The sequence below is a fragment of the Falco cherrug genome, chromosome 4 (genome assembly GCF_023634085.1).
Source record: "Falco cherrug isolate bFalChe1 chromosome 4, bFalChe1.pri, whole genome shotgun sequence".
NCBI lineage: Eukaryota > Metazoa > Chordata > Aves > Falconiformes > Falconidae > Falco > Falco cherrug.
Genome location: NC_073700.1, coordinates 35,494,744 through 35,514,127, shown reverse-complemented (window position 1 = coordinate 35,514,127; position 19,384 = coordinate 35,494,744). Strand labels below are relative to the sequence as shown.

Here is a 19,384-nt window from a genome sequence, read left to right as displayed (position 1 = left end):
CGCGGCTGAGGGCTGGGGCCGGAGCCGCGGCCGGCAGCGGAGGGACCGGGACAGGCCGGGCTCCCCCGGCCGCCGGCCCCGCCCCCAGGCGCCGTTTGAAAGTAACGAAAGTTTCCAAACCTTCCAGTAGGGTGTTCTGGCGGTGCTGATTGGTGGGGCCCCTCGCCGCACGTGACCGGCAGCCAATGGGGCGGTCGTGTCGGGCCGGGCCGAGCCGGGCCGAGCGGCGAGCGCCGGTGCGGCGCGGTCCCGCGGCGGCCGTGAGGGAGCGGGGTGAGGGAGCGGGCAGCGCTCCGGGGCTTCCCCCGCCGGCGGAGCGCCCTTTGCCGCCTGTAGAGGAGGCAAGAGCGGTTTACGGCGCGGCGCACCCCCTCCTGGTGTCCCTCGCTCTGCGGTGGTAATTGGGGCAGAATCGGGGAGCAAGGGGAGGCGGAGTGGGGGCCCCGCCGGTCTGTGGCCCCCCGCGCTTTCCCGCAGCCTCACTGGCGGGCCCGGGTCTCTCCGTGCTGCCGGGGCTGCTCTGGCGGTGGCTGGCGGCGGGGGGAAGCGTGGGAGCCGTGCCCGCTGCCTCAGCTCGGCTCCCTCCTGGCTCCGTGCTCCGCATGGGAATGGGAAGCCCCGGCGCGCTGCCTGGCTGACCTGTGGGCGTGCAGCTGGGGGCGTCACGGTCGGGCCTTTCAGGAGAGAAAACTTGGCGGAGTCGCCTTAGGAATCACTGGGAACTCGGAAGCGCTGGGGCTGGAGCGGTGTCCGAAAAGCTGAGGGCTTTTCTGGAGTTAGAGAAGACCCTGAGAAGATGATGACTCAATTTAGTGCTGGCGGTGGGATTGTGCAGTCATGCTGGCACTCCCATGACCTTTTCCTTTTCTTTCCGTCATGTGGTGATCTTCTTTTGTGTTGCTCAAACAAAAGAAAATAGGCACTTATGTTAGAGGAAGACCCTTGCACGGGGGGGACTATTTTAAGAAAATTAAATTTTCATAGGATGGGAAAGGCACTTTTCATGATCAAAGAGGGGTTTTGTTTTGGTTTATGGTTAGGAAAAATTATCTAATAGGAGCTTTATCATCTCTGCCGTGAATAATTAGCAGTATTTATGCTGTTGTTTTACCTTTTTGTTATAATATGGATTTATCTTGATTCAGACCATCAGGCATTGCTACAAAGATAGGCCAACATTGTTCATCAAGCTAAAATGTTCTTTTGTTTTGGTTTGTTTGTTGTTGGTTGGTTGGGTTTTTTTTAATTCGGTATGCAGGGTTGTTTTGAGCCCTTTATTCTACGACTGAAACAGAATCTAAGTTTAGGTATTCATGAATTTGGTGAACTCTGATTCTCAAATTGAAGTTCTTTCCATAATTTTGTGTGTGGCTTTTCTTAATGTTTTTTCTCTTCAGAACTTTGCAGTTCTGCTCTCACTTGTATGAAATGGTTTCCTGCAACATTTATGCTGAGGTATTTTTCTCCTTGCAGGAGTCCGTTCCCCCACCCATGAACACGTCCACTTCCTGTATGATGTAGAGGTTTTGTAATGTCTGTGACCAGCACTTGTGCTGCTTGCATGCAGGAAGTCTGGCCAGATGGCTTTTCTGGCTTCATGTGTGCAAAAACAAAGAAGGTGCAGCCAGTGTGTGCCTGCCACAGACTGACTGACTTTCTTGTTTTTCCACATTGGCCGGTGTCTAACAAAACATTGCTAAAACCTCCTTCACCCTCCTTGACTGCCCCTTTTGTTGTGAGTCTATACAATGAGGAGTTCCAAATTGGTTTAATTAATTACTCTCCAGGCAGTTTGCATGCTGTCTCCAAGCTATTAAAATCAAGGTGAGAAGGCAGCAGGGGGAAAAATAAATAGTCAAAGCCCTGTCCTTTCTACATGCAGTTGAGATTTTTGTGACTGTGGTGGGTTTTTGTTAAACAAATTTCAGAAAGATAAAAAAAGCATTAATACTTTGTCTAAAACTTGGAAGTTTTCTTTTCAGTTTAAGTTGGTATCTTGCATCTTTGGTTAGTTTGAAAATTCCTGTGAGCCAAGATGTAGTGCAGATGTACAGGGAACCTAATAGGTCTTCCTTGTGTGTTGTGGACAAAAAATGTCTGGCATTGCACAGTAGTGAAATAATCTCTGCCATGTTGTGTCATCTCTGGGGAATAAGTATAGGTCCACGTCCTGCCATGTATTTGCAACTTAACAATAAATTTTTAATTGTAAGTACTATTTAGTAATGGTAACCGTGAAGCATAGAGTACTCTTAATGGATAACATCCTCAGTGGATCCATAATTTGTCATGTTTCACAGTTTACAAAGACATGCTTAGTAACTGAAGGGAAAAGCATCTTTATGCTTCTATGAAAGTTATCAAGGTCCTGTGGAACTTTCCCTAAACCAAGGCATAATATTTAGAAAAGTTCTTTTATATGTGACCATGCAATCTGAAAAAAATGGTAACTAGTATATTCTTTTAGTCCTTCCAAAGTGTAGTATAAAACCACAAGTGAGAGCCAGATAAGAGTATATTCAAGCTTTTGAGGCCAATGGGAGCTCTGTCTTTTGCTTCCAGGGTTTTTTTGAAAGTTTTCAGGAACAAGATGTCTTGCGCTCCATCTTGTATCTTGTCTGACTTCTTTTTGTTTACTGTCTGAACACAGGTATGGGGTTTATTATAACGCTTGTGTCAGAAGAATTCCTCTTTGGAGACTTGTGAAATATATTCAGTTTGTGTAGCAAAACCAGGCATGCCCTGGGTGGAATCTGTTCTTGAAGAAATACAAAAACTTCCTGTTGCCTGAGTGGTGGGAAATAACCATTTAAAGGAAACTGGCTTGCTGTTCTCTGGAATGGTTTGACCACAGTAATGGATGCGCGGCCTTCTTGGTTTCTCATTGCACCTGCATCACTTCTTTGTGTCTGACCCTCCCTCCCTGTTCCTCATCTATGAAAGAAAATTTTTTTATTCACGAGTGTGCTGCAAGGATTGGTGTGTGTACATGCAGTGCCTTGAGCATAAGACCATGCTCATTAACATCAAAGGCACTTTCAGTTCGCTTAAAAATAATAGAGTGCATGTGTTGTAAACTGTCCTAAGTCAAGAATGCTAATTATGCTTGTTCGTGATTTTCTTTTTAATGGGCAAGCATACTATTTGGAAAATCACTCCTCCTTACTCACACTCCTTTTCTTCTCCCTTTTTTCCCCAGTGCATACTTCTATAAATACATACAAGATTTGCAGCCTTGAGACTTCTTGCTGGAAGTGTGTCAATACATCACACGGTGGTTTTATTTGTTAGAAGGAAAACTTAATTAACCTGTCTTAATCTAATTAACATTTTGTGTCAAGGAACTGAATTATAAACACTAATGCTTAGTAACTTTTCCCCTCACCTTCCAGCTCCCCTTCTAAGTAATAGTGTAATTTCTGTGAGTGTGCAGCTGATATTGTGCATTGAGATGTGTGGGCACAGCCCACTTAGCTGTGACAGCTACTTTTTGTTCAGCAATCTGAAAATTGCCTGGGCTGTGAAAAGGACTTGTGCTTTGTAGATTGCTTGGGTATGTATGAATTGGGTGTTAAATCATCAGACTAGCTTTGAGTACTTGATACTGTTGACTGTGGTAGAGGTAAAAACTACTTTGTCTCAATAGCATTATTAGATAGATGGCTGTTAATCCTGTTTAAACCAGCTGGTTTTCTGAAGATGAAAGTCTCAACACAGGTGATGAGTAATTTTTTCCATTGGGTTTGATAGATGTGCGGTAGATGCACATTTTCTTTAGCTATGACATGCTGCTTGGAAGGTCTATTCCAGCATGTCCCAAGTATCATAATTAAGAAGAGTAGAAGGCGGGGATAATCTTTATATATTGATATATATATGTATATATCAATATATATCTCAATATAAATCTTTGGCTATTTTCCCCCCCTTTATTCCACCAAGATTACCTCTAGGAAGTGTTTTGCTCAGTAGATCTGGAGCTGAAACTTGGTAGAACTGTGTTTCCTCAGTCATTAAATTTCAGCAATACAGTTTTCTGACAGCTGCCATTGTCCTGAATTGTTCAACTCCACCTTAATTTACTGTTCGTGATCGATTTGGGTTTCTATTAAATTGATAATGTCTGTGTGGAATCTTTGCTTCGCCCAGGGTTGGACATGGGCAGGTTGTCCAGAGCATTAGGTTTGATATTTCTCCATTCTCAAGATTAATTCATATAAAATATTTGCTAGTGACCTGTTTATTAGAGGGCATCATGCACATCAGAGGGCATTTATTTAATTGTGGTGTCAAGATACTTAAGTCTTCAGGTGGGAGTGACCAACTTAAGGTTCTTGATTCCCCTGTGGCTTTCATGTGTCATTCCCATTTGGGACTGTGTCCTCTTCCTGGGTTTATGCTGGCACAGGGGCAGCTGGATGGTGCGCATTGCTCACTGTGTTGCTGCAATCTATCTGCATACCTAGTCCAACCAGGTGGTATCTTACAACCTCTGTGGAGCTTTTATACCTCAATTCCCCGGGAATTTCTGGAGCTCTCTTCTCCCATGGCTCTCTGAGGTATCCAGATACGTTGTGGCTCTCAGCCATACATGGATTGTGATATTTCAGGTTTAAAGTTGGGTAGCTTTGTTTATGTTGACCTAGGGAGAAGTTTTTCTTGTGTCCAGCAGTTATGTCCATAAAAAAGCTTAGGTGTTTCTGGAAATGTTAACACAGGAAATTAGTATCTTGAGTACCTTATTGGTGTCTCCAAAGTTTCTCTTTAATTTCATAGCAAGTGTATTTGGGGTTGTTGGAATCAACTTCAATAGCTGAAATTGTGCCTGAGTTGTGTTCTCTTTCACTTGTGTTCCGTGTGCATTGGCACAGCTGCAGTTAAAATTTGAGGTTTGGTGCTCAGTGCTGCGTAGTCAAAGGGTGGGGAAGGTGCTTACTGCTAGGGATGTGGAGTAAGCATGCAGCAGCCGTGGGAGGACTGAGGAAGAGGACCTGTTTACTCAGTAGTGATTCTTTCACATTTACAGTATTGCCAACAGAGCCCTGTCACAGCTGGTCTTTAGTTTGGTCTCCAGGTGTGCAGTGACTTCCTGGGAAGAGGCGTGCTCTGTTTTGCAGCAAAAAGTAGTGAGGTAGCTCACTGCATTAGTTCTTATGCTTGATCCTTTAATTTTCCAGAGGGGTGGAAATGAAACGGGAGTTTTAAACTTAAAGGACTCATCATGGAAGACTCAGAAGGACCTCAATTCAGCTCATTGGAAGAGGAAACCAGATACTGGAAGGAGTTGGCTACAAAATACAAGCAGTGGTAAGGCAGGGGCTTCATTCCTCTAAGTTGTTCGATAGGGTGCATATCACTGCATGCAAAAACATACATAGCACCACATAAGGGAGTAAATTCAGGGTGGTTCAGCTATCTTGAGTGGTAGCATGGGCTGCTGTAGTTTATGCAGAAGCATTGCTAAAAGTCCTTTAAGTCTGAGCAGTGAATCTGTGCTGCTGTGGCACTGCTGGTTTTGGTCCCTGCTCTGGTCTGAGTAGGACTGTGTGTGCTGAAGTTGTGCTTCTGCCTGCAGTCTGTGGGCAGCATGGGTAAATGTAACTCACTTGCAGAGTCTTGTTGGGGGCAGATGATTTGGGTCATTGCAGAAAGAGGGATGCTGCTGTTCACTCTTTATATCTCAGTGTGGATCAAGAATGGTTTGACAGCATGTAGCTGAGGAGAATCCCTGGCTGAGAACGGACACGCTTTGCTCTTCCCTTGAGCTCAGTATATTGCTCTAAATGCAGTAAAGGGTAAAACAAAAATCCATCCAGGCTTTTTAGATGCTGATATTGATGGGTCCTTTCTTAGACCAGGTGTTCAGACCTTTCAGTGCTTCTTGTTTAGCTTGCTGGATAGTTATTTCAATATAATTGTTTAAGAATATAAGAACATCTTTCCTTCCATCTTTCTCTCTTTTTCTCACTTTTTTGCTAATAAAAAATGCCATTGTTCATATTTCCAAATAAATAACTGAATTGAATAACAAATTAAATATGCAGATGGAAGTGGGCAATGTATAAGCTAGAGACTCCATATGTCCCTAACACCTATAGTATGAAGACAGAATTTTAGATTTGGGCTTTTTTTTTTTTTTTGTTGGTTTACCAGTTTGCTATGGGGTGGCTTTTCATGCTTGATGGGAATACATTTGCATGTGGTCCTCTCTTCCTGTTGAGTATGTGTGTTGGAGAAGGGCATAGAGCCTTTTATTTTAAAGGACAGTATTTTTTTTTATTTTTACTTTGAGAGATATTTTATCTTTGTTAGTTACGATGAGTTCTGTTACTGGAATTGCTCTCTAGTGCTGAGAATACACAGGAGGAATTGCGTGAATTCCAAGAAGGGAGTAGAGAGTATGAAGCTGAACTGGAGACTCAGCTGCAGCAAACAGAATCCAGAAACAGAGACCTTCTGTCGGAAAACAATCGTCTGCGGGTGGAGCTTGAGTCAGTTAAGGTAAGAGCCAGATGATGCATACAGTATATGTACATCCTAAGTGCAAAGGTGAATGAGACAGGCATGTGCAGATTCAGCTTGCCTTGTGGAGACCAACCTTAAGCATTACAAAGAAATTGGACAGAAAACTACAAAAAAGAAAGTCTTGAAAAATTATCATGTCTGCCTTGAGGGTGCTGGATATCTTGGTAATGTTCCTGAACCACTCTTTGCAGGTTGTGGCTATGTCAGCATAGATTTGAGATGGGAGAAAATTGTTTGCAGTAGAGACTAAACATAAACATGATAGAGCTGCTGTTCTGTTCCTCCTTCCATCTACTTAGTGCTTTTGTTCACAATGTTCTGGCTGTTTGCATTGTGCAGACACAGATAATATTCAGAACAATAAAAATACAAACATTCTAGCAGTGTTCTTGCATCACGTAAATACACAGCTCACTGGATTTTTTTATTATCTGGCATTCCCCTTAAGCTGGGAAGCAGCAGAAAGCAAGTAATATATTGAACCGAAAGGCATAGAACAGTTTCAGTCCTGGTTTTGTTACTGAATCTGTCTGTACTTGGGGAGAAATAATTTATCCTCTCTATGCTTGGTTAGCCTTCTGTGAAACTAAGAACCAGCTGAAAAGTATTAACTTCTATAATTATAAAACATAAGGTATATGAACTTCTCACCAGAGTGACTTGAGAAGTAATGAAGCGATCTAGAGTATAAAGAGTGATGAGTCTGCTTCATATCAGTCTCACTAAAGATGCTGCTAGTCCCCTGTGCTCGTTGACAGGTTTAGGAAATAATGTTAAGTTTTCTAAAAAAAAGGAAAAAAAATTTGCTGAAATTTGTGTGCCTTTTTAAAGTTTGATCTTGTTGGCCTTTTACTTAAAGTTGAGGTATAGTCACCCAAGAAACACTACACTGCATTTTGTAGGATTAGGTCAATACCTGTGGAAGCAGAGATGAATGTAAATAACACTTACTCTACTCAATTGGATGCAATAATGAGCTAACGGGAGTGAAGTTATTTGTGTGATTGATTAAAAGTGATTAATCACTGGATTAATCCAGGTGTGCAATGCCTTTTGTCTAAACTGTTGTTCAAATTACTGTCTTAAGGAAATAATTCTGTTCCAGGCAGATTTCCTGTCCCCCTAACAGCAATTTAGTAATCCCTCCCAGCTTTTTTATAGCAAAACCTCCAAGGCTTGTTTCATTGTATTTGTCATGTTTCACTGATCTTTGTTCTTGCTGTATTAGTGCCTTAGCAGTATTAAATGCTCTGCATGTTGTATGGAGTATTGGTCTACTGTTCCATGTAGTCACACAAATCTGTGGAAGCTGATGGATTTTGGGAGAAAAAATAAAACCAGCAGTTCATTTCACTGAGGAGGGTGTGAACTATTTTCTTTCTCCAGAGGAGCTGGGGTGAGAGGAGTTGATAATTAATCAACCAAAGCGGTTATAAATGAAAACAGTAGGAAACAACATAACTTCAAAAAGTGGAAGATAACTTTATTAAGATTCTCTCAAATACGCTTATTTACTGTGAAGAATAATTTAATACATATTCTGCTTGAAGCAAACCTTTTAACAATTGGCTATTCATGCAGCCTGAAAACTGCATCACTACACTGAAAGCCTGCAGTGAAGGAACAGAGACACCATTGATGGCCAGGTCAGCTGATAGTTTATTACAATTGGCTAAAAACAAAGACTCAAACCTTGCAGTTCTGGTCTTTTATGTGAATCAATTCAAGAGCAAAGCATTAAACTCGGGAGGCTATTGAACAGCAATGTTAACTGAGCCCATCAAGGGTTGATGTCTGCATGTAGGTCAACACTAGTGAACTTTGCACGGCCCACACAGCTTGTGGCTCTGAGCTTACCAGCCTAGTGTGTGCCTGCCTCAGAAACCAGAGTTCGTGCTACCTATAAAGAAATGGAAATAATGGAAATGGAAATAATTGGGAGGGTTTGTTTAGAGAGTCCTGAAAAGCTAGTTGAAAGTAATCTGCCTTTTTGGGCTTGAAAGCTCTTAAATTCCACATGTAACTATGCTCCAGAGATCTGGAATCAAATGAGAATGTCTTAATTCAGAATGAGTTATCTCTTTCCCTACTCCTTGTCTACGCATTTCTTGTGCTAAAATAGCTGTCTTCAAATTATCAGTCATGCTAGACTACACGCCATGGGTTTCAAATTCCAGTGCGTGGATTTGTTTTCAGTGACTTCATGTGCTGTACTTAAATTCTGGATGGAGACAGAACTTCAGAAATGCTCTTTAAACAGCAATCTTGGAGTTTCAAAAAAATCTCTGGCATGTTGAAGTGATCTTGTCACCGAAATCGGGAATCAAACCTCTTTAACACCAATGTGGTATTAAGAAGCAGGCACTCCTTTATTGTAGTGCTGGCTCTTCAGTGGCATCTCCACAAATCAAGCACACCTATGCAGATTTCACTGTTGCATTTATACACAAAAATCACAAGGTTGTACACTTCCAGTTACAATGTTTGGTTTGTAATTTACATGTAATAGTAACTGCTGTGTCATCCTCTTCTGTTACTACGCTTGTATAGGGGAAGGGTCTTCACCTGGGCAAGGCTTTTCTTCACCTGTGGGTGTGTTTTTTAGTGTTATAATGAAGGTAGTTCACTTCAGGACACCTTAAAAGTTAGTTTTGTTGCCAGGTTGGATGGCTAGATGTCTGCCTTGCCAAGTTGTCCAACAACTCATCCTATACACAATAGAACCCAGGTGCTCTGGTTATGGTCTAGAGAGTAAGGTTATTATGGCCTATAGCATAGGGACTTCAAGTAACAGTCTTGGATAACAAGCAGCACAGCAACTCATACATCATTGGTTAATAAGTGTTAACATAATGCTAACATGGAGGTTACCTCTTTAATATCAAGATGCTCTTATAGCTAACTGTTTCACAAACAAACACAAAATTCAGAAAGATTCAGTAAAACTTTAAGACAGTCTGCAACAATCTGATAACAAGGTGGTGCAAAGTCAAGTGTTTCAGCAGACAGTGTGCTGTGAAGATTTTCCTGTCATATGGTGTGGAGCTAATTCTATATATAGCAGCAATAGCAGGAGAGAGAGATTTAATGGAGAAGCAAAGTGTTTCTCTCTGCCTATGCCCCTATTAAATGTACCCTTGTGCACTTGCTGTAAAGTGAGACGGTTTGTTTTAGGTTCACATCCAAAGTACGTTGCATAACTGCACCAGAAATGTTTTATGATCTAGAACTCTGAACCCTCTTTGGGCTAATAAAACCACAGGGCCAATGGAGAATCCTGCCGGTTCCACAGCACAATGTAATTGCAATATCAAATGATTAATAAAATTGAACATATTGTTAGTAGCTTGGCTTTAAGAGAATTAGAACAAATGATTTTCTAAGGGTTAATTCAAGCTATAAGCATTTTGTATGTCCTGCTGAGTGTTAAGCCTTGGCAAATTCTTTTGTTTAGAAAAGGAACTTCACAAGCACCTCCACAAGATAGATGAGCTGATAGGTAGCTTATCACTAGCAATGGGCTCAGCAAAAATATTGGGAAGGGAGTGCCCACAGGGGAAGATTGTGACCACTGACTCAAAGTTGAGATTGAGCATGCGGACTAATTAACATAAGTGAGAGAACTGCTTAACAAACAGGAAACTGAGTACTAAGTAATGAAAAAGTTGTGTAATTTTTAATCATTGAAGCCTGGTATCTTTGTTGATACACATAAATAGTACAAAGGTTTGACAACTGGGGAGCTAGGCCTTTGTGGGTTACAATCTATCTCCCTACTTTGTGCAAACTAGAATAAAGAAATAAGGAATACCTTGACTCAGTGTGTAAATTGGTGCAGTGTACCAAGTAACAAACCTGCCTACAGGACACTTGGATGGTGGTGGGGGTTTTTTCTTATTTAGGCTCCTAAGTACTGCTTGACTTTTTATTGGAGTTGAAAACAAGGGCTTCTCTTGAATTCTGCTTTGTGTGTTGCTAAAGCTCTTGCAGCTCAGAAATTATGCTGAGTCTCACTGGGAGAGCAAGGAATGGCCCTGTGCTGTGGAGGTCGGGAACCACTGCACCATTGTTTGAAAAGGAGTATCAGGAAGAACTCTTGTCTGCTGCCCAGAAGTATGTGAGCAATTGGCTTTTTTGGCATTTTACCATATGTAAGGTGATGTTTCTCAAAAAACTTCGCAGCATCTGCCTTTAAAGAAACTCAGGGCCACAGAAGAAAAAACCTGCATTGCTAAGTACCTGATAGGCTGTTTGATTTGCCTTTGATTAGGAAAAGATTGAAATGCAGCATTCGGAGGGATACAGGCAAATCTCTGCGCTGGAAGATGACTTGGCCCAGACAAAAGCTATTAAAGATCAACTTCAGAAATACATTCGAGAACTCGAGCAAGCAAATGATGACTTGGAAAGAGCAAAGAGGTGACCTACCTTCTGTGTTTTCTTTTTCCACATCTGTTCTGTCCTGTGAGTGTAGTGTCACTGAGCTGTTTGTGATGCTGTGCTTGTTAGCACTGCCATTCTAAACTAATCACTTGAGTGATGGTTTAAGACATTTGTGGCAGATGGGAAATGTGATAATTTTTTTTCTTTCCACTTCCACCCTACCCTGCACTCTTTTCATATCTTACAAGCTAAAATATAAAATTGTAAGAATACAAAGCAAACCAAACAAAGAATGAATGTGATGTTATCCCTTTTCTTGTGAGAGAGAGTTCCTCTATGTGCTTGAAGGATCTGGTAGTGACATCTTGTGCACTCTTTTTCAGAGCTACTATAATGTCTCTGGAAGATTTTGAACAGCGTTTAAACCAGGCTATCGAAAGGAATGCTTTTCTGGAAAGTGAACTAGATGAGAAAGAAAACCTTCTGGAGTCTGTGCAGCGCCTGAAAGATGAAGCTAGAGGTTAGATAGAAATTGTATCTTTCCCCCTCTCTCCCCTCCTGGCTTGTAGCTGTTCAGTCCTCTCCATATATCTTAGAGCTTGACTTTTAAGTCTGCATCTTTTAAATCTGCTCTCTGAAAAGCAGAAGCAAATGAGGAAGCTTTGAGACTGTTCCCCCTTACTCCTTCAACTGCTGACCTTATTCTAGAGCAGCTCGCAGAAGCAGAAGTGTGTTCCAGCCTCCTAATCTGTGGTGATGCTTCAGGGCCTTGAGGGGTTAAGAAGAGCCAGTCCAGCTGGGGCATGTGCTAGTCTGGCTTCCTGTAACCCATGAAGGTCAGCTTTAATAACCATTAACCTCATCGTTTCCTAGCCTGGGAAAAGTGGAGTCAATGAAATACTAATGGGGCAGTGAAACAGGAGGACTGTGACTGACTTCTGGTTACCTTTGAATAGTCTCATGTGCTAGGCTTTTGATATTTATTGATAAGGCTGGGTGAGAAGAGACCATGGAGCTGGAAGAACACCTTATTTTCAGATCTGCTCAGATTCTTTGCCCTCAAGTGGTTTTCATAAGCTACAGCCAGGCTGTGGGACTGAAGTGCTCTGTCCCTTGGTGAGATAATGATGTGGCTTCCACTTCACCTCAGCTCATGTGGAAACTAGGGTAGAAGAGAAAAGGGTACGATGGGTAGGTTCACAACCTGGCAGGGAGCTGGAATGTAGCCAAGGTGTGCCATGTTGCCTAGCCTTGATACGCCTCTGCCTAACCAGCCTGTAGTAACATTTGGAAAGGAGTTTTCCTGCCTCGAAGAGAGCCTTGTGGAAGGGAACAAAAATTAAAGCCTGGTAATAGCAACTGAACTAATGCTAGAAAAATATCTTGAGCCACAATCCTGGAAAAGCCTTTAGTGATGGTTCAGATTTTGGACATATGCCTGGAGTAATCTTTACAAGGACAAGTGACTTCACCTCCACAAGGGGAAAAATATTTTGAGCAAAACCTTCTCACCTGTTTTTATCTTGGTGGATACATACTCTAAAGGCTTGCTTTGTGTTGCTTCCTTCATAGATCTACGACAAGAGCTTGCAGTGCAGCAGAAACAGGAGAAACCCAAAACACCGATGCGAGCTACCCTGGAAACAGAAAGGACAGACACTGCAGTTCAAGCATCCTTATCTGTGCCTTCAACTCCCTTGCTGCACCGGGCACCCAACATCCACATACCCACCCCTGCAACATTTAGAAGAGGTGAGCAACAGGGAACCAGCAAAGAAATGCTATTTGATGCTCTTGTTTTTACAATTTTCTGGCTAAAGGAGGAGTGAGAAGAAAGGAGCAGAGTTGAGTCTTTCAGTTAAATACACGTAAATCAAGGCACTGTGATCTCAGTATTCATAGACTGTGATTTTTGGGGTTTATTCATAGGCTGTTAATTTCCATTTGACTTGAACTGTCTAGTAATAATTGTGAGGACAAGGTGCACTATTGGGACTTTACTGTTAGTTTGCAACTGTCCCAGAGATGTTGGCCAACTTAGAGGAAGGATTTTTAAAAACTTCAGCGTGATCTTTAATGTCACACTCATGTTACTTGAATTGGCCTCTCTGTGTAAGTAGGTGCTCTTTGAGAGAGGCTTTCTTTTTATTCTGGAACAACAGGACACTGGCTAGTCATCCTAGCTGTACTAAATGACTGTATCTCTGCTTTCACGTCAGTAATATCTGTTGCCTATTTTTTGTGAGCGCTGATTATTTCAATATTGCAAACCTCTAACGCTGACTCTCCCATCTTGCTTAAAAAGCCAGAAATTTGTGTAACTGTGTTTGTGTATGTGTAAATGCAGGGGATTGTAGTGTCACATTCTGATGATTTGATATTATAGCTCTGAGCACTAACCAAGTTTGATTGTGGGCTTCACTATGCTTAACCTAAAATTATGTGTTTTGTGTGGAGGAATTAATGCTTCTGTGAAAGTGAGAGGATTTGGAGATTTGTAGTAAAATGAGATGATGATCCTCTCTGAGGACACATCCCTCTGGTCTCACTGCAGAAACAGAGATGCAGAGTAATAGAGCAGATCTCTAGAAACCCAAGCCACAGCACATCTAGAGACTTTAGCTTAGGACAGTGTAACTTGAGGTATCTCAGGGAGACAGTGTTTCATATTCCTAATGGATATGAAAGAACTGGAGGTGAGATACAAGAAGGTGAAGATACTGATGTTTCATCTGCTCTGTATGTCAGGCTGTCTTCACACTAGTGTCAAAGCTTTTATTTTTAATATTTTTTTTTATTTTTTGGAGTAATGTATCGTTCTCTAACCTGCCCTGCAGGTCTTGAAGACAGTTTTGGTGCAACCCCTCTCACACCTGCTGCAAGAATATCTGCACTTAACATTGTGGGAGACTTGCTGCGAAAAGTGGGGGTGAGTGATTACCTGCTAGCCCATGCTCTTGGAAGGGTATTGGTGTCTGAAACTTCAGCCAACACTATTTGTGCTGCTGCTCAGGTGAGACTGGAAGGAGTGTCTTGTCCTGAGGTTTGCTGAGCGTGGCCTTAAAATTTGTTCTGGGCTCTGTACATTTCTGACCAACCCTCAAATAAAGATAGACCCTGCTTTGCTTTTCCAAGGGATAAGGTCTTCCTCTACACATTTCTGAAAGTGCATGTGCAGAAAGAATAAATTGGCATGAGCAAATTAGGAAGGGATCTGCTCCGGTGAAAGGCAGAGAGGAAAGAAGCTGGTACCTGTTGCCCAGAGGGCTCTGGTGAAATTTGCCTGAAGAGTCCAGCAATCTTTTGAGCAAGGCCTAATGTCATGTTAAGCTGTAGTTTGACATTTTAAAGTAGTGCTAATGTTGGAAGAATTATCCCATGACTGACTTCTGTTTTTTCACTTATGCCCGAGTGCTGTGTTGGCACAAGCATTTGTATGACTTCTTGGTGGGCTGAGCTGCAGGACTGATAGAACTGAAGAGTAATCCAGCAACTAAGGTGGAGTGATCTAGGATGGGAGCATGTGGTGGAGAATAGGGTAACTGTGGCTCAGTTTCCTCAGGTGTACCACCTAGTACATACAACCTAATATGTGTCTAGGGAAGCAGTTAGCTCAAATGAACATTTAGTTATCTAAAAAGCGATGCCTCTAAGATAGATATCAGTCTCTCTTGAGGAAGCTGAAGATTTTGTATTCCTCCTGGTGAACAGCATCAACTCCTTCACATCCTCTACAGAAAGAGAGATTCAGCTTTAGAGAGACATCTGGCATTCTCTTCAAAAATTCAGAATTCATGTGGCACAGGGTCTATCAAGTTCCTTTACTTATACAACTTACTCTAAAAGAAACAAAAAAACCCAACCCCCAAGCACTCCTAATGCTGTTTTGGTGTGCCACAATGCCATCTTGTAAATGAGAAGGGTGATATTTGACACTTGCCTCATCTGTGTTTACATTAGGCTTTGGAGTCCAAACTTGCGTCTTGCCGAAACTTTGTGTACGACCAGTCTCCAAACAGAACCACGGTGTCCATGTGCATGAACAGAGATGTCCTTGAAACACGCCTGAGTCCTCATCAGCCTCTGTGTGATACAGGGTGAGGGCTGTTCTCTGCTGTTGTGTCTTAGTAAGAACAAACACTTCGTGTTGGTGTTAGAACTTGGTGGCTGTACTGTTACATAGTGTTAAATCTTTGTTTTGGTAGAGACAGATTAATTTTCGAAAGATAGGGGATTTTGTTATTCAGGATTATGGTTTTCATGTTTCACATCGGTTTAAAATTTGGAATCACTAGCTGTTGAAATTCGAAGACTAGCTAGAATCAAGTTCTGAAAACCACAAATTCAAAGTGTGTGTTAATATATATTTTATTAGGAACCTGGTGTTTAACTGGGACAAAGTACGGCAGAGGAACTCTTGCTTATTGGCTTGATTTGTTTTATGCTTTATGTTCTTGTACAAGTGATGTTTCAGGAACATTATGGCATGTAGGGACTTCCCTTATCATAGTTAAGATTCTCACTTATGGGAGAACTGGAAAAAAGGAAAGTAATGGGTTTCTTCAGACAGAATGCTTTATGGTTGCTAAGATGTGTTTCTACGAGGCAGCTGACAGGAAGTTACCTGAGATAAACTTAAAAATTTGTCTGAATGCTTGAATTGGTTGTCTTACTTAAACTCTGCTAGTCCTGTACTGAATATTCTTTAGATTATCTGTCAATTAAGTGCCTATAGTACATTTTGTTTCAGACTTAATATTCAGCTAAACCCTTGTGCTGGGAATACTGGTTTGTCCAGTGCCCAAAGTTGTCGTGTGGGAGTGCTCCATACTGTACTTTCTATCCCAGCCTGGAGAGTAAGCTCATGAAAGCTCCTACAAGAAAGCCTCAAGGGCTGTACGTTTACATGTTCATGCAGGTGATTATACATCTACTGCTGTAATGCTAGAACTGAAATTCCAACACCTGTAAAAGATAGCCTGTCACTACTCGGGGGGATGAAGAGCTCAGTGTTACAGTAGAAACTCAGCCCAGTTAAGTAACAGGCTCACTTAGTCCTTGGAGTGATATTCCTTTATCTGTTGATTTGTTAAGCTGAGTGTTATACTCCAAGTGACCAGTTACTCTGAAGATGGTAACACTGAGCAAGAAACGCACTAACTTCCACTTTGTATTTGCAGGTTAGTGAAACGCCTGGAGTTTGGAACACGGCCTTCAAACATTCCAGGACCAATGAGCCATCCCTCACAAAGTGTTGTCAAGATGCTGCTATGAAAATCCTGGCTGGCTTTGGAAAAGGAAAAAAATAAATATATATTTTAAATGTCAGTTTTAAAGAGAATATCAATGAGCAATCAGGCAGCAGTCTCAGGGTAGGTGAGAACTCAAGAATCTGCAACTGGCAACGGCCTCCTGTGGCCATACCCAGTCTGGTGCTTCAGCCAAGTTCTGTGGGTAGTATGATAAAGCAGTGCTGCCTAGCAAAGCAGGACTTGAATTGCTTCCTACATCAGCTGCTGTAAATAACTCCTTGAAAGTTGCTTCTTCTGACACTACCAGTCAAAGCCATTTTCCCTCTACCTACAGCAGCAACAGCATTCCCTATGCAACTCCTCAGGGTTTGGCTTTCGGTGTTAATTATAGCACCATGGTGTTCTGGCTTAAAAGTTGGTTGTGGTGGTTGTCTATGATGGGTGCTGTACGCTGTAATCACCTGAATTACAGAAGTGGTTTTATGTGGAGAAAGGTGTATTTCTGCAGGGAAGCTGCTCAGGTCTTTGTGGAATGTTTGCTGGTCAGAATCTTCCTATACAAAACCCCGTCTCTATAGTGGTAATATAGTTTTGTAAGCAATGATTGGCCATTAAGAATGAATCATGCGTAAAGATGAGGAATGCTTAGTGCTTAGAGTACTCGGAAGGTCCCAGAGTTAACAGCAAGGTAGGAGACTTTGGACTGGCTTATCATGTAGACCTCTTTTTTTTTTTTTTTTTTTTCTCCATATTGTCAGCCATACATCCTGGCTATTGTAGGAAGCGAGAGACCTGATTAAGTTCCTAGTTCTAACATCTTAATAGGTGGGCTTTACTGCTTTCCAAATCTTCCTTTATTAATGTGCCTTGGGTGTTAATGATTTTTGTCTTGTTTTATTTTCTATGAAAATATAGCTTTCAGCTGTTACTAATTTAGAAATTGTTTTTTAACCTGAAAAGTTCTTTATGCTAGACAAGTGTATATAAGTAGAAAAATATTTATAAATCCGTTTTTCCCTGTAGCATACGACTGCATTTTGGTTTGTTTTTTAAATGGAGTAGGTTCACTCACAGTATTAATATACCTTATGGAAGCCTGTATTTGCAGAAATAATCATGACTGAACAATTTTTATGGTTTGTTTGTGGGGGTGGGGAGAGCTTACTTGAAAAAAGAATGCATTGTTGGGTTTGTTTTTTTGGTTTTATTTTGGTTTAGGAAAATGCTGTGAAAATGGCCACTGATGCATCTATTTCTCTGGAACAGGAAATAACCACAGATCATTCCCATTATTCAGGCCATATACAAAGTTGGCTTAACTGGGGAGCAGAATAAAGCTTATTTTGAATGCTGGTTGTTGATTGATTTTGATTTTTTTTGCAAGTTGTCACTGTGGTTTATGCACAGGTGTTTGCTACCAGTTTTTCATCTGTTTCTGATCAATGAAACTGGAAGAGACATTGTTTTGCTGAATCATATGCAAAGATTTTCCTACATCTCTCTCTTCTCATGGTTTCCTGCCCTAAGGAATATAAATATATACTATAGCCAAAGATGCCTTTAGGATTTACAGTGGTTAGTATTGGCATTGCTCGATCTGAAAATCTTGAACTGTGACTGTTTTAACATGATTTTTGTCTGCTCACACAGGCAGTTGACACTTTTCTTACCGGTGAGGAGCAGAAGCACATGGGCTATGGTTCAGTGGACTGTGTAGTCTGGAGGGATCTGTCAAGAGACAAGTTTTGTTTTCCTTATCTTGCTAGAATTTGCCTGCTTGGTGAGCAAGTTGGCTTGCAGTTAAGAGACACAGCGTTGAGATAAGGTAGAAAGTTGGAAAATCGTGGCTGTGCTAGTATTATATATTTTACAGATATATTATTAATGTGACTACAGATATAATCAGACAGAGTAGGAGTGGATATGCTATTGAGAATTGTCAAAATTTAGTCCAGAACAGTCACCTCTGTAATGGTATAGAGAGGAAAGTTGTTTTGGGAGAGAAACTTTGGTTCAGCCACTATTGCAGGATACTTTCTGCGGTGTTACTAAAGAAACGCTGGCTCCCCGTTTTGTCACAAGCTTTGCAGAACAGGGACCGGAGCCTGAGTTTGTCAAGTGATAGGGCAATGCTCTAACCATTGGACCAACCTCTACTATTATGTATGTGAATTTTCTAGATTAATTCCTTTTAGAAGGGCTTTGTGTTCAGTTTGCTGGTTCTGCTCCAAGCATTGGTGTTTAAGACCATCCTATATGAAGTCTGACTTCCTTGGTTTTGTTCCCACACATGCAGGCTCACAAGCTGTGTAACAGCCAGCTGTTGAGCATGTTTGCAGAGCTAGGCTCCATGACTGATGAAAAGGTCTTAGCTGATAGCTCCTAATCCCCTTCTACTGCAGCTTGTCTTGATCACTCCAAATGGATTCTTTCTTTTCCTTTACTCTTTCATGAGCAGAGAGAATTCGTTGGGCTCTGATTCTGCTGGCTATAAATCATGCCTGGTCTGAATCTCTAGTTCATAATCTCTGTGCCTTCTGGAACAATACTTAGATTTCGAAGGTGATTGCATTAGCTGTCAAGGTGGATGTTTTTGCATGACTTGTTTGCCCTGTAGTCACGCTACTTAAGGTTCACTTGCTGTACGGTCTTAGGACACCGAGTAAGCGCTCCGTACTCATTTGGTGCAATACTCCTAGCTTTGCTGTGCGTGGCTCTCTACTGCCCCAGTGTGACCACAAAGCTAGATGCTCTTTGGAAGTGTTAGAGCTGAATGGATTTGTGGTAGGTCCTGATAGTTCCCAGAGGTGGGCTGCGGTCCCCTTGGAGTACTCCAAAACCAAATAGTAACTGCATGCTCATCCCTTAATGCAGAATAGCTTGGCTTCACTGCATGCAGTGTGGGCTGCTGTTTCTGTTTTCAGCCTGCTTTAGTTGGAAATACACCCTACACATACAGACTTCAAGGGTGGGTTTAGTTGCCTAAGACAGATGCTTAGGGCCCTGCCTGCTTTCCAGGTGGGTGCTGCACCAGAATGCTGCAAGTCTCTTGCAGGTCCTGTGTCGTGTCTGTCAGCCCTTGGATACAGCCCAGGGCACCTCAGTCAGCACCATAATTCCATGAGGTAATCATACCTATCCCAAGTACTTCATGTCATTTTACATTCAGTTCAGTGTACGTACTTTTTTTTTTATTCCTTCAAAAGCAATTGCTTAGGAGAAAA

General features: G+C 41.9%; 1 protein-coding gene across 1 annotated transcript; it reads left to right on the top strand.

Moving 5' to 3' along the window:
- The first annotated feature begins 206 nt into the window (after positions 1 to 206).
- NDE1 (nudE neurodevelopment protein 1) lies at positions 207 to 17,513 on the top strand. The gene is made up of 9 exons (XM_055707301.1): positions 207 to 397; positions 5,178 to 5,307; positions 6,348 to 6,501; positions 10,796 to 10,944; positions 11,292 to 11,428; positions 12,481 to 12,660; positions 13,746 to 13,837; positions 14,869 to 15,005; positions 16,089 to 17,513. The coding sequence occupies exons 2-9, from the start codon at positions 5,222 to 5,224 to the stop codon at positions 16,180 to 16,182; spliced, it is 1,029 nt and encodes a 342-aa protein (XP_055563276.1). The 5' UTR covers positions 207 to 397; positions 5,178 to 5,221; the 3' UTR covers positions 16,183 to 17,513.
- The last annotated feature ends 1,871 nt before the right edge of the window (positions 17,514 to 19,384 follow it).

What these genes read in the sequence shown, in the direction of transcription:
- NDE1 (XM_055707301.1), top strand. Translation starts at nt 5,222, where the DNA reads ATGGAAGACTCAGAAGGACCTCAATTCAGCTCATTGGAAGAGGAAACC. An exon ending in TGGAGCTTGAGTCAGTTAAG is followed by an intron (nt 6,502 to 10,795) that starts GTAAGAGCCAGA and finishes GCCTTTGATTAG; the next exon opens with GAAAAGATTGAAATGCAGCA. An exon ending in GACTTGGAAAGAGCAAAGAG is followed by an intron (nt 10,945 to 11,291) that starts GTGACCTACCTT and finishes ACTCTTTTTCAG; the next exon opens with AGCTACTATAATGTCTCTGG.